This window comes from Dasypus novemcinctus, chromosome 2 (assembly GCF_030445035.2).
Source record: "Dasypus novemcinctus isolate mDasNov1 chromosome 2, mDasNov1.1.hap2, whole genome shotgun sequence".
NCBI lineage: Eukaryota > Metazoa > Chordata > Mammalia > Cingulata > Dasypodidae > Dasypus > Dasypus novemcinctus.
The window spans coordinates 96,754,589-96,770,150 of record NC_080674.1 but is presented as its reverse complement, the minus strand read 5'-3'; the positions used below and the strand labels follow the sequence as shown (position 1 = coordinate 96,770,150).

At 34.6% G+C, this 15,562-nt stretch overlaps 1 protein-coding gene across 12 annotated transcripts in view; it reads left to right on the top strand.

The window, feature by feature from the left end:
- The window catches only part of ARB2A (ARB2 cotranscriptional regulator A), a 496,486-nt gene that overhangs the window by 69,122 nt on the left and 411,802 nt on the right, over positions 1 to 15,562 (top strand). For all 12 annotated transcript variants that reach the window (XM_058276244.2, XM_058276246.2, XM_058276234.2 and 9 more), the window contains one exon: positions 2,396 to 2,496. In XM_058276244.2, the coding sequence (XP_058132227.1) occupies positions 2,396 to 2,496 (101 nt within the window). The remainder of the gene's footprint in view (positions 1 to 2,395; positions 2,497 to 15,562) is intronic.

Genomic DNA, 15,562 nt, shown 5'->3' with positions numbered 1-15,562 from the left:
ACCCATTCCACATTTTCTCTGTGGACAGCCAATGTTTATTAAACTCTTTCTGCATGCCAAAAAGTGTCCTATACACTTTCCATGAATTAATTCATTTAAGCCCATGATATCCTGTCTTGGATCTAGACTCCTGAAAATCTGATAAAATCTCTGGACCCACTCCCCCAAATTTGTGCAAATGAAACTTCGTAACCCACTGTAGTAGACCTAGGCCAAAACCTCCTAAATCAGATCCTTGACACATGCTGGAGAGGTTTTCCAAAACTTTGAGAAATGTTAAATTTGCAAATACAACTCTAACATAAATAATCCAGATATGCCTCTTTTGAGTAAGAATGCCCACTTTCTTTAACCTCATTACCTTCTTTTCTCTTTTAATATTAGTACTAACCATTGACTTTTTTGATGAAGCCCATTTTAAAAAAAGAATAAAAATGTCTTTCACTTTATGAGAATTATTATGTCCACAATGTGTAGATGAGTAGGAATTTTTTAAAAAATCACACTCTTTGTGATGCATTTAACAAATGTTAAAATCACCTACTAGCCTGGCTAGTCAGCTCCCTCTCACACAGCAGTTTCACAGAAAATACATTTCAAATTTAAGCTGCAGCAATATATTACACATTATAATCTTTCATGTGCCTTTAAGGTTACTTTAGTCAAAACCATGAGTTTTAGATTTGTAGATACCAACAGTCTATTGTTATTGATACTTTAAATGGGAATTTGCCTCTCCTAAAAAGAAAAACATAGGCACATCATATAATTTATAGGTCATCATCTGACCAAAATGGAGTGTTACAGTGATCCAGTACAGAGTCTCACACTGATAATATTAAAGAGCTTTATAGATAAGAATTTGCCCTTATTTTTCCAATATTAAAAACATCCATTTTATGTTTTGCAAAATTGATTCATAAAAATAGTGAAGTATTTTCACCTGGAGTATTTATTTCCTGGAGTCAGTTTCAGTGCCATAACTTTCAAGTCTTTTCTTCCACTCCTGCACTCATTGGTTGAAAATAGAATATTAATCCCGTTAGGTTTGATCATGTCCCTCCTCTGTCCCCGAACTCTGTCATGTATCTCACCATCCTTAGTATATAGTTCAAACCCAGTAGTTTGTCATTTAGGGCCTTCTCCTATTTCATCCCGACCATATCTCTAATCTTGCATTATACTGTTTGGCTCACTGATTTCTGTTTCCGTCAAACTGGAGTGTTCACTGCTATTTGAACTCGTTGCCCTTTTTTCATGATTTTGTTTATGTTGCCTGGAATGGGAGTAGAGGTTAAAGCAATTGGCCTGGGGTCTATTGCTCTCCTGATTCTCAGGGGAATGCTCTTGGGGAAACAAGACAGGTGGGCCTGGTCTTTTCCCTTGTAAACACACTGATAACTAAACCTTTTAGTAAATACAGACTAATATTTGCTTGAGAGGAGCCCTTATCTATGGAGTACTTTGTGCAAGATTTCCATGGTTTAGCACTGCTTTTGGTAAACAAACCTACAATCTGTATGTATATGAGGTATGTTTCTCTGAAGAATATCACATAAACAATAAATCCCTTAAGCAAATAAAATGGAGATATTTTATAACCAAAATGTTCACTGATGTGTGAGGTTAATTTATACACCTTTCTTAGAGACCTCACCTACTCTGTACAGGAGAGCGTATAAACAGAGTGAGAGAGAAGGATATCCCATACCTCTCTTTGCTTTGCCTGTGCCTCTTCATTGCTTGTGCCCTTGAAATTATTAGTAAAGCTTAGTCATTATTAGTAAAAATTTCTGATTTGAGTGAGTCTGTTTTGACAGTCCAAGCCTATGTGTTAACTCCTTGTCTCTACCCAAATTCCATTTGAAATCCAACTCATATTTCAAGGCTTAGTTAAGAGCTTCACTGAAATCTCCTAAGCTTATCTCTAGTAGCTAGGAGGGATACCTCATTTTTCCAGAGTCCCTGTAGGTCTACATGAATCGCCTATGGCAGTTGTTAAATTGTTGGGTTACTTTACTCTTTCTTGCTCTACTTCCTGAAAAGTTGCCTAAATTTTTAATATTTATATTTTGCCTCCTCAAGTAGCCTCTAACTTTTTTGAGGACTGGGGCTATGTTCATGGGAGTACCTAGCAGTGATCCTTTTACATAGGAGGCACTCAAATATGGTTAATTTGCTTTAGATCAGAGAGATAAAGAAGAAACATAGCTTTTTAGTACTTAAGGACCATTCTTGTTTACTATTTATATGTTTACATAATATTGATATTTTGTAAATTAATAAAACTGTTCTCAGAAAGTTATTTTAAATTTTTGTCAGATTATTTATTATCCTTTCCATATTATTAAAAATGTACTTTGAATCATTACTATATTTTTTGTTTATCTTCTAGAGGGACAGTTAAGACACATAAAAACTGGGGAACCATTTGTTTTTAACTACCGGGAAGACTTGCACAGATGGAACCAGAAAAGATATGAGGCTCTAGGAGAGGTATGGTCATGTACTTGCTTTTGATACTGTTTTCTCCAATTTGAAATACTTAGAATAAAGGTTTTGAAGCTGAAGCACTTCCTGCACTCTTTCTATAAAAAGTGAATTCTAAAAAAGTTTTTGCCTTCTTTTATTTTTAGTTGTTACGTCAGAAATATATTGTTTAAAAATTTGTTTTTATACAAATATTTACTTCTCGTGACCTTAGTATTTTATAGTGAGTCATTAGATAGGAAAACAAATTCATACCAAATTTTAATTTTATTATTTTTAATATTCTTAAGAGCTTGAATTCTCTACTATGCAATGAGGATTAAGTGTTCTTTTAAGTGCTTATCTATGTTAAGAAGATTCATATTTGGACTAATCTAATCTTCTTACCTATGACTTGATAAAAGACTAGACCTTGTGAACAGTAGGGACCTCACATGGTACTGCTGATAGTGTTACCAGATCGCTCTAGTTTCTGGGCTTCTAGGTTCTTGGCTTATGTTGCATGAAAGAATTTAAGGATACTCCATAGGGTAGGCAAGGGAGTAAAGAGTTCATTAAGAAACAAGAAAATGAGAAAAATACATGATCTGTGGCATGGACTGTGGGCTTACTGCAGGATGAGTGGTGTGCATAGACCCTAGGTAGGGTTTTTGAATGTCTGTTTGCTGTTCTGATTTGGTTGCCACACCTGTCATTTCTCAGGGGACCATTGGTGAGTCCCCTTCACCCCAAATGAGATCTTTTTCCAAATGGGGTTCTCATGGCTCGATTCTTGCAGGGTCTTTCCAGCAGCCTTCTTCTCAGGAGGTTTCCGGGCAGGTCTCACAGCCATGTGGTGTGTCAGGCCAGTCGCCTTCTGCCTTTAATTATACTAATCTACCTCAGTAGGAACCTTTGGAAATGTTGTTGTCATTCAAGTGAATATTTTGTTGAAGCCAAAAGTTTTACTCATTCTGTATCATATTAGGTCTTTATTTTTAATAAAAACCATATGGACACATTTGTTCAGTGTGATAACTAGATAGCTACTTTACTTTTTCTAAGGAAAAGCTGAAATTCCTATATCCCTTTTTGTCTCTTTAATAAAGTAGTCAAAATGAATTACTTGATCAAGTAATAGCACAAGGATGTATAAAATTTAGTTTAAATTTGCTGGGAGACAACATGGATATCTCACATTTTTCATGTCTCTAAGCAAAGGCAGTGACATTTTCTTTCCAGTATCTTTTCATGGACATTTATTTAGGAAACAGCTTTGGAAGACAGAGATAATATCTCCTTCCAGGGAAGAAGGAAGATTTTTTTGCTATCCAAGATAATAAAGATAATGTCCCCTCCTTACTGGTGGAAAAGGATGGGCAGTTTTGCTAGCAGCCCTTTTATGAAATTGGATTTCCAAAGTGTGACATTCCTTAGCTGTGATAACACCTCAATACTCAGCACCCACCTGGGCCTATCCACATCAACCTCCTGATGCTTGAGGGGCAAGAGGAACAGATGAGAACAAGAAACTCTTGTTGCCTGCTGTACCCTGAGTAATAAAGTCCTTTGTATCTGACCCAGGACTCTTGTATTATCCATGAAACTATAGCAGGCTAACTTGTTAACTTGCAAGTAGGGAAAAATCTCAGACCTTTCTTAGTTCTTGACAGTGTTCTTCAATATTTGTAACTTAAGTATGTTCAATGCTCTGAATAATTTTTGTTGAACATAAAGTTTGGCATTTCTACCTGAATTAATAATATGCTGCAAAATGTTAATATTTTGACTATAGACTAACTGTACTTTATTAGGGAAGGGCAAAGTTTGTTTAATTTTTAATTTTTAGATGGGGCCTATCTTTTACTCTTTTCTAAAAGTCATGTGCATCAGCTCACTTAGGCTGCTGTTTTTAAATATACCTTGCCTTTCTGATCTTCTTCATCTTTATCAAAATCCAATCAGTCTGGATTTGTTATCATGTCCTGTCTAAGTAATCCCTTTCTCCTAGGATTGTATACCTAGTACTTTGGATATATGGAGGGTCATAGCAAGGTGTTGGTGGTCCTTACTCCATGAAAATCAAAATATATTTTTTGAGTTTTCACTTTAATATGTGTGTGTGTGTGTATTCACACACATGTATTCTGTATTATTTGGATTACCGCTTCCTTTGTGCTTGCATCCATATTTGTGTTCATGATGCACTTGGCCTCAAGTGTTACCAAAATACTTTTAACTTTCAGTGTAGTGTTTCTCAAATTTGGATTATTGGACTCTTTTCTTCCCCAATATAATGATCAAAAGTAAACATAATTTCTTAATGAAAAACAGGAGAAAAGACCCAAGTGTTACAGAGGGAAAAATTGAATGTTAGAACATTTGTTCCATACCATCTTGCTTCACACATCGTATTTGGAATATTTGGTTTCATTGATAATTCACTGTTGAAGTTTGGTTATTAATTGAGTTTCATTTCCTGTATCTTTAGAATGAGTTTTATGAGTTCCAGTTATATACCAATAATGAATTGGTATATAACTTTGAATTAGGTTTTCACTTTGAATTAGGTTGATGTTCATTATAGTGGGCTTTAGCATAAATGTGAATCTGTCTTTTTATCCATACTCCTTAATTTCCATTTCTGATCCTTACCTTCAGATTAGATATAACCAACTTGCTGTTCTTTATTCACACTGAGTGCTTTTTATCTTAGTTGTTTTCTCCCTTTGAAAGGTCCTTCTTCCATTGATATAATAGTACCCCTCCTCCACCTGCCTTCAGGTTTGGGGTCAGATGTCTCCTTTAGGAAGCCTTCCCATAATTCTTTTTCTGCAAAAATTCTTCTTCTCAGTTTCCTTTCTTCCTGCTTGCTTTTTTTGACTTTTCCTCAGGAGATGCTAGGAATCAAACCCAGGACCTTATATATGAGAAGTAGGCTCTCAGCCCCTTGAGCTATATCCATTCCCTTCTTCCTGCTTGCTTTTACTTCTAATCTGTTCTTATTCCAAAAATGATTTAAGGTGACTTTAAAGATGAATACTTATTAGCAAGATTATAAATTAAATTAAAAATAAATAAAATAGATTTTAAAAATGTATATTAGGAAAGTAAAATGAAGTCATTATTTTGGTGTATTTCTCTTATAGTACTTATCACTCTGTATTACATTATTTTTTATGCATATCTTTAAGCAGTTTGAGGGAGTTTTCTGTGTCTTCATGACATCCAGTCAATATTTGTTGAATAAATGAATGTGTGATGTAAGTATATAAATTGTTTAGTAAATTCTGGATCTGCCCATTTTAGAGAATTTCTTAATATTAGGAATTTAAACATAAATTCCTGTATTTTCTTATTGAAGGAAAGGAAAATATGTCACTGGTGGTTTTCTTCTTTGTAAAATGAAACAATTTATTTTTATTTTAATTTACACTTACATTCTAGAAGTTTCAGACTTAAGGCTTTGTTGGGTGAAATTATTTGATACAAAGATATATGTGGCATATTCTATTAGACATTTTTTAACCTTCAAAGTCAAACTTCAGACTTTTGCCACTATAATTCAGAAAATGTAACTTCTTATGTAATTGTCCATGGTTTCTAGAAAAAAAATAAACTTTTGTATTTAAATTTTGGAAATAATTTAGTACTCGATATTACTAATATGATCTCTAATTCCACCAAGCGTGGACCTGTGGAAAGCGTCTTGCCAAGTGCTAGGCATGAAAGCTCTGAATGAAAGTTAGTTTTTGACTCCTTATTGGTGGCCATAGGGGAGGATTCAGAAAGTGGTGCACATTTGATTTTACTGCCTGGGACCTGCCTTAATACATAGCTTCTGATATGGTTATGATTGAAGTTTTAAGGAAATAGATTTTTACTTCAGCCACAATCTAAATCTAAATCCCTTTGCTTTTTTTTTTTTTAAGTGTTTTTCTACTGAATATCAAGTTTATCTTCAGTTGAGAACTACTATATGTTTCACAACTGCTGTTTTAGTTTATGTTTATTTCTCTCTTAAGGAGATTATTATAGGAGCCATTCAGGAGAAATTGGTTTTAAGACTTGCTTCTGAAATGTTCTATCATTTCTATGTAAATTAAACTTATTGTGTAAGTAACATAAACTGAAATGCCAGTTTTTAGAATGCAGTGCTATAACTACACAAAAGAATACTCTTTATATTCACATAGCTTACTTTTTATAGTCAAACAAATGCTTTTGCCAATATGTACGTATTTTTATACTCTCTACACATAACTTGAAAAAAACATAAAAAGGTTAATAAGTTTGGATAATTTCTCTAAATTTAGAAAGGTACTGTGAATTTAGGAGGTAAGAGAGATGTGAAAGGATAGTTTTCAAAATAGAAGGCTTTAGTGTATATCTACTGGAGTTGAGCATCAGGGAGAAAATTTCCTAGTAGACTGAAGTAATCAGGAAGACTGGAAAGGCTATGGTGTTAAGTAGTAAATAGTATGGTAGAAACATAGTATGTAACTTGTGAAATTTTTACAACTGTTACTTTCGTGTCAATGCTGAATTACTATTAAATGGAGAATTTATGATCTAGTGGAAATTCTAATGAAAGATTAGATTTTCTTGCCTAATTTGGGTCTTTGCATTTCCTTCTATATTTATCTTCCTTGCCTCTTTAAGAATGAATAACTTATCAATGTGCTTTATAAGAGAGTAATAGCAAGTAGCTTTATAAGCTTGGCCCTGTATTAATGGATGGAATCAGAGTTACAAAAACAACTACAGGCAAAATTTTCTTCCTGGACCTAAATTAGTAATATGGTTCCAATGCCATCAGAAATTTGAAACTAGAAACAAAGTAAAGAACAGTGATATAAATGATCATTATTTAATTCTCAAGTATTTGAATATATTACATAATCAATTGCAAATGTGCATAATTAATATCTTCATATATTGTGAAATTCTTGTATATCTTATATTGTGACAGAAACTGTCTTCATTTGCCACAGCTGATGCAAAGTACCAGAAATGTATTGGCTTTTATAATGGGAATTATCTGGGCTTACAGTTCAGAGACTGTGAAATTTCCAAATCAGAGCACCATCAGAGATGCTTTCTCACCAAAGTCAGTTGTTGGTGATCCTGGTGTCTTGCCATGTGGCAAAGATGGCGGTCAGTCTCTGCTGAGATCCCTTCCTTCCCCTCCAGAATCTACTCCCTCCTGGAGCTCAGCTCCAAGCACAGGGCGTGTCTCTTTCTGGGCCTCCTCTCGCAGTCTCAGCTCTCTGCTTTCTTCCAAAGTTCAACTATGGGCTATCAGCCATACATTCCTTTAGTGTTGAGCAACTGTGCTTAAGCTTTGGATGCTAACAATCCTCAAGTCTTCTCTCACATGGCAAGATCAAAAATGGCAGTTTCCTTTCTATGTTTCTCTCTATATATCTCTGTCTATATAAAGCTCCAGTAAAAGGCAGAAACCCAACCTGTAGTCCAATGAAAAGGCCCTACACCCACTGGAATGGAGTAGTTTAAGAACATAATCCTTTTTTGGGGGGATTCATAAACTAACTTCAAACTGTCACAGACACAACTGGCTGGCCATCAGGTAATTTGGGTCTTATTTCTGGCTTAGTCACTATCAGTGGGACTTTAATAAATGATATTTGGTAGCCTTCTTTGTAAAATGGGGGTAAAAGTATCTGCACTGTTGTTTAGAATAAGTGAGATATATACATATCATGTCACTTTGTTTTTTAATATGCCATGCAAATGTTCGGAGCATGGAATGAAAGTACTGCACTATTTAAGAAAATTTTTAGCTTACCTTTATTGTTATTACGAAGTTTTAATTTCTCTCTCCCTGTCTCTTGCTCTATTTATTTTTTTTTTCATTTATTATTACTATCATCATGCTTATCTTTCTATAGTAGAAAAGAAGAAATTAACCACTGGCCCAGAGTTCATTAGCATTCTCCTTTGACTTCCATCTCTCTCTGGCATCCATTCCTACAAGTGTAATTAATACTACATCTAGAATGGTACTAATAATTAGACATGCTATAATTGCAAAAATTGTCACTGAAATAATTTCCTGTGTTCTGTGGTTCAGATGAGAAAACCCAATTTAGAAAGATAGTAAACCTCTAAAAAACACTATGGCACTGACACATGAGCAGTACACAGACCAAGTCAACAGGATACAACATCCAGAAATACATAAAAAGTCTGAATACAAATGGAAAATGGTTTATGATAAGTTGTGATCTCAAGTAACTGGGGAAAAAGCAACTCATAGTAATTCATCTTTGAATAAATAATGATACAGATAATCATATATAAGCATATAAAATATGACTATTCGTCCCAGTGAACATCAGAATAAACTCCAAATGGATAAGAGATCTAAATAAAGGAAACTTGAGGAACCCTACCAATCCTATAGCACTGATTATGGACTTGAAATACCAATCAATTAGCAATGATTATAGTTATGAAGTACTATTTCCCATTAAAGGAACCTGAGCTTTTGGGCAGGAGATGAATGGCATGAGCCTGGAATATTATATCAGATAACAAAGAAGTTGCCAACTGAAACTAGGAACATCTTATATGCAGCTCAATTGCAAATCGAGATGTGAACAAGACTGTCTTCCCCTCAAAAAGAAACAACAAATAGGCAAAAGTATTTACAAACAGTTCAAGGAAAAAAATATTTTAAACATATGAAATCTGTAAGTTTGACAGCACAGTCAATAAATAAGGCCATAGAGAAACAGGACCTCTCATTTGTTGCCAGTAGGAGTGCAAAATAGTATAACCCCTTTACAAGGGTGGGGAGGGGGAGAATTGCTAATATCTAACCAAAGTATAGATGCTTTGCCTTCCCTTTAACCAAAATATCCCACTTGCAAGAATTTAATCTGAAGGTACAACTCAGTTATTCATTTTGACATTACTTGTCTTAGCAAAAAAATGGAATGTAATTCAGATGTCCATCAAAAGAGACTAGGTTGGGAAAACAGTGGTATGTCATGGAGTATACTATGTGACTATAAAAAATAAGGAGGGTTAACTCACTATATTGATAGGGGTTGGTCATCAAAATATAAGTTTAAAAAAAGGTATAGCATAGTACATATAGTATGCTATTACTTTTTTTAATATTTAAATTTTTATTGAAGTATGTCATGCATACATGAACACACATTAACAATAAGCATATAGTAAAGATTGTGAACTTAAAAAATAAACATATGTAACATTACACAGGGGTCTCATACATCACCATTCCACCAATTCTTTGCATTGGTGTGAAACATTTGTTACAAACTATGCAAGAGCATCGTCAAAATATTACTACCAACTATAGTCCTTATCTTACATTTGGTGTATTTTTCCCCCAACCCATACTAATTTTTTAAAACATATTTTTGTTACAGATATTGTGAACTTGCAAAACAATCATACAAATGTGTGGATTTCCCATACAGCTCCACATCCTGGTGGAACATTTGTTACAGATTATGAGACAATATTATCAGGCTGTTACCACCAATCATGGTCTATAGCATACATTTGGCACACTTTTTCCATACACCTCTATTATCAACACAGTACAGTTTTGGCATTGATGCAAGAATATTATAGTATTGCTGTTAACCACAGTCTGTAGGTCACACCAATTGTAGTTTTCCCATGTTTCTCCATATTCTCATCACCCTGCTATAGTGATGTACATCTGCTATAGCTCACAGAAGGACTCTTGCGTTTGTACCCTTAACCACAGTTCTCAACCACCTCTGGGTTCACTGTGTTATTCAGTCCCTAGATTATTCTTTAGCCTTCTTTCTATCGACATTTACTTCCCAGACTACCTTTTTCAGCTGCAATCCCATTTATAAACCAGTGGCTACTCACTATAATGTGTTACTATCAACCCTATCCATCTCCACACTTTTACAGTCAAGTTAATTAAAACTTCTGCATACATTAAGCATCCATAGTTCTTCTCAACTCTCCTCTTATTTCCTTATAACCTTTACTCTAGGTCTTAATTCCATGTGTTTATTATTTGTATTTAGTGCATATTAACGAGACCATGCAATATTTGTCCTTTTGTGTCTGGCTTACTTCACTTTGTATAATGTCTTCAAGACTCATCCATGTTATTATATATGTCCCAATTTCATTTCTTCTTACTGCAGCATGGTATTCCATCATATGTATATACCACATTTTGTTTATCTGTCCTTTGATGGATGGACACTTGGGTTGTTTCCATCTTTTGGCAATTGTGAACAACACTGCTATGAATATTGCTGTGCAGATGTCTGTTCATGTCATAGTTTTTAGTTCTGGATATATTCCTAGTAGAGGAATTGCTGGATTATATGGCAGTTCTATATTTAGCTTCTCGAGGGACCACCAAACTCTCTTCCACAGAGGCTGTACCATTTTACACTCCCACCAACAGTGAAGGAGTGTTCCTGTTTCTCCACATCCTCTCCAGTACTTATTGTTGCTTGTTTTTTAAATAATGGCCATTCTAAGTGGTGTTAGATGGTATCTCATTGTTGTTTTAATTTGCATAGCTAGTTATATGGAACATTTTTTCATGTGCTTTTTGGCCATTTTATTTCCTCTTTGGAGAAATGTCTATTTAAATCTTTTGTCCATTTTTAAATTGGATTGCTTGCTCTTTTATTGTTGAATTGTATGATCTCTTTATATAGAATGGAAGTCAAACCTTTATTGGATAAGTGGTTTCCAAATATTTTCTCCCATTGACTAGGCTGCCTTTTCACCTTCTTGATGAAGTCCTTTGACTCATGGAAATATTTAAGTTTGAGGAGTCCCATTTACCCATGTTTTCTTTTGTTGCTCATGCTTTTGGTGTAAGATTTTAGAATCCACCACCTACCACCAGGTCTTGAAGATGTTTCCCTACATTTTCTTCTAGGAGCTTTAATATACTTCCTTTTATATTTAGGTCTTTGATCCATTTTGAATTAATTTTTGTATAAGGGGTAAGGTAGGGATCTTCTTTCTCTCTTTTGGCTATGGATATCCAGTTCTCCCAACACCATTTGTTGAATAAACTGTTCTGCCCCAACTGGAAGGGCTTGACAGGCTTGTCAAAAATCACTTGGCCATAGAAGCGAGGGTCTGTTTCTGAACCATCAGTTTTGTTCCATTGGTCTATGTGTCTATCTTTATGCCAATACCATGATGATTTTACCACTGTAGATAGGTAATATGATTTAAAGTCTGGAAGTGAGAGTCCTTCAACTTCACTTTTCCTTTTTAAGATGTTTCTGGCTATTCAGGGCCTCTTACCCTTCCAGATAAATTTGATAATTATGTTTTCTATTTGCTTAAAAAATGATGGTGGAATGTTTGTTGGGATTGCATTGAATCTGTACATCAGTTTGGGTGGAATTGACATCTTAATGTATTTTATCTTCCAATCCATGAGTGTGGCATGTTCTTCCAATTATGTAGGTCTTTTTTGATTTCTTTTAGCAGTGCATTAAAGTTTTCTGAATACAAGTGCTTTGCTTCCTTGGTTAAGTTTATTCCTAAATATTTGATTCTTTTAGTTGCTATTGTGAATGGAATTTTTTTCCTGACTTCCTCCTCAGATCGTGCATTATTAGTGTATAGAAACACCACTGATTTTTGCTTATTGACCTTGTGTTCTGATACTCTACTGAAATAATTTATTAGCTCTAGCAGGTTTGTTGTAGATTTTTCAGGACTGTCTAGATATACAATCATATCATCTGCCAATAGTGGAAGTTTTAATTCTTCCTTTCCAATTTGGATGCCTTTTATTTCTTTTTCTTGCCTGATTGCTCTAGCTAGAACCCCTAGCAGTATATTGAACAACAGTGGTGACAGTGTGCATCCTTGCCTTGTCCCTGATCTCAATTGGAAAGCTTTTAGGCTTTCACCATAAAGTACAATGTTAGCTGTGGGTTTTTCATATATGGGGCCTTTATCATGTTGAGAAAGTTTCCTTCAATTCCTATTTTTTTGTGTTATTTTTATCAAGAAAGGATGCTGTATTTTGTCACTGCCTTTTCTGCAGCAATTGATAATATGATTTGATTTTTCGTCTTTGATTTATTAAGGTAGTGATTATGTTGATTGATTTTCTTGTGTTGAACCAGCCTTGCATGCCTGGTATAAAACCCACTCGATCATAATGGATAATTCTTTTAATATGTTGTTGGTTTCGATTAGCAAGTATTTTATTGAGGATTTTTGCATCTGTATTCATTAGAGAAATGGGTCTGTAATTTTCTTTTTCTGTGATATCTTTATCTGGCTTTGGTATTTGGGTGATATTTGCTACATAGAATGAGTTTGGTAGCGTTCCGTCTTGTTCAATTTTTTGGAAGTGCTTGAGTAAGATTGGTATTCAGTCTTCTTTGAATGTTTGGTAGAACTTACCTGTGAAACCATCTGGGCCTGGGCTTTTCATTTTGGGGAGCTGTTTGATGACTGTTTCAATCTCTTTATTTGTGATTGCTTTGTTGAGGTCTTCTATTTCTTCTAGCGTCAGTGTAGGTTGTTTGTACATTCTTAGGAATTTTTCCATTTCATCAACATTGTCTAGTTTTTTAGTGTAAAGTTATTTATAGTATCTCTTATGATCTCTTATTTCGGTGGGGTTAGTAGTAAGGTTACACTTTTCATTTTTTATATCATTTATTTGCATCTTCTTTCTTTTTTTCTTGGTTAGTCTGGCTAAGGGTTTGTTGATTTTGTTAATGTTCTTGAAGAACCAACTTTTGGTTTTGTTAATTTTCTCTTTTGTTTTTTGTTCTCAATTTCATTTGTTTCTGCTCTGATCTTTGTTATTTCATTCATTTTACTTGCTTTGGGATTAGCATGCTGTTCTTTTTCTAGTTCCTTTAGCTGTATGCTTAGGTCATTGATTTTAGCTCTTTCTTCTTTTTTAAATGTAAGCAGTGAGGGCTATACATTTTCCTCTCAACACTGCCTTTGCAGCATCTTATAGGTTCTGATATGTTGTATTCTCATTGTCATTCATCTCAAGATATTTACTGATTTCTCTTGAAATTTCTTCTTTGACCTACTGATTATTTAAGAGTGTGCTATTTAATCTCCATATATGCGAATTTTACCTTTATTTGCTGCATATTGATTTCCAACTTTTTTCCATTATGACCAGAGAAAGTGCTTTGTATAATTTTGATTTTGTTGAATTTATTGAGATCTGCTTTGTGCCCCAACGTATAGTCTATCCTGGAGAAAGATCCATGAGCACTTGAAAAAAAGAATGTATATCCTGCTGTTTTGGGGTGCAATGTACTGTATATGTCTATTAGGTTTAGCCCATCTATCATATTATTCAAGCTCTCTTTTTCTTTATTGATCTTCTACCCAGATGTTCTATCCAATGCTAAGAGTGATGTATTAAAGTCTCCAACTATTATTGTAGAGATGTCTGTTTCTCCCTTCAGTTTTGCCAGTGTTTGCCTCATGTATCTTGGGGCATCCTGGTAGGTGCATATATATTGATGATTGTTATTTTTTCCTGGTGAGTCATCCCTTTTATTAATATGTAACATCTTTCCTTGTCTCTAATAACAGTTTTGCTTTTAAAGTCTACATCATCTGATATAAGTATAGGCTACCCCAGCTTTGTTTTGGTTACTGCATGCATGGAATATCTTTTTCCAACCTTTCACTTTCAATTTACTGGTATCCTTTGGTCTAAGGTGAGTCTCTTGCAAACAACATGTAGATGGCTTATAGTTTCTTATCCATTCTACCAGTCTGTGTCTTTTGATTGGGGAGTTTAATCCATTAACTTTCAATGTTATTACTGTAAAGGCAGTTCTTATTTCATCCATTTTGATCTTTGTGTTTTGTCTGTCATTTTATATTTGACACTTTTAGTTACTGATACAGTTGTCATTTTTAGACTCTCTTCTAAGTCTCTCTCTCCTGTCTTTTCTTTTCAGGCTGTAACACTCCCTTTAGTATTTCCTGCAAAGCTGGTCTTTTTGTTATAAACTCTCTCAGTTTCTGTTTATCTGTGAATATTCTAATCTCACCCTCATTTTTAAAAGATAATCTTGCTGGGTATAAAATCCTTGGCTGGCAGTTTTCCTCATGCAGTATCTTAAATATATCATACCAGTGCCTTCTTGTCTCCATGGTTTCTGATGAGAAATCAGCACTTAATCATATTGGGTATCCCTTATATGTTATGCATGGCTTTTCTCTTGCTGCTCTCAGAATTCTCTCTTTGTCTCTGGCATTTGACACTCTGATTAGTATGTGTCTCGTAGTGGTCTATTTGGATTTATTCAGATGGGAGTATACTGTGCTTCTTGGACATGAATATCTATGTCCTTCAATAGGGTTGGGAAAATTTCCACTATTATTTCTTCAAATATTACTTCTGCCCCTTTTCCCTTCTCTTCTCCTTCTGAGATACCATGACATGCATGTTTTCATGTCTCTTGCTATCCTTTAGTCCCTGAGACCCTGTTCAATTTTTTCCATTCTTTTCTTCATCTATTCTTTTGTTTGTTCACTTTTGGAGGCCATATCTTTGAGCTTGCTGAGCCTTTCTTCTGCTTCCTCAAATCTGCTGTTATATGCCCCCCGTGTATTTTTAATTTCATTTATTGCACCTTTCATTCCCATAAGGTCTGCTATTTTTCTATTTATGCTTTCAAATTCTTCTTTGTGCTTATCTAGTGTCTTCTTATTATCCTTAATCTCTTTCGCTGTCTCATTGAATTTATTAAGGAGATTTGTTTGAACATCTAAGATTAGTTGTCTCAACTCCTTTATATCATCTGCAGGTTTATCTTATTTCTTTAATTGGGCCATCTCTTCCTGTTTCTTGGTATGGATTGTAATTTTTTGTTGGTGTTTCTGCATCTGGCTTGCCAGATATATTCATTTTGGGTGCAGTTTCTCCCTTTTGTTTAGGGATTTCATATCTTTTCTCCTTTGCTGGTCGTGTAGTAGAAGCCAAGGATGTAGTTGGTGCTGTAAGCTATGGAGGCTGAAACTGCCCATGTTACCCCAGAAAGTGATGAAGTGCCTCCTGCCTTTCTTC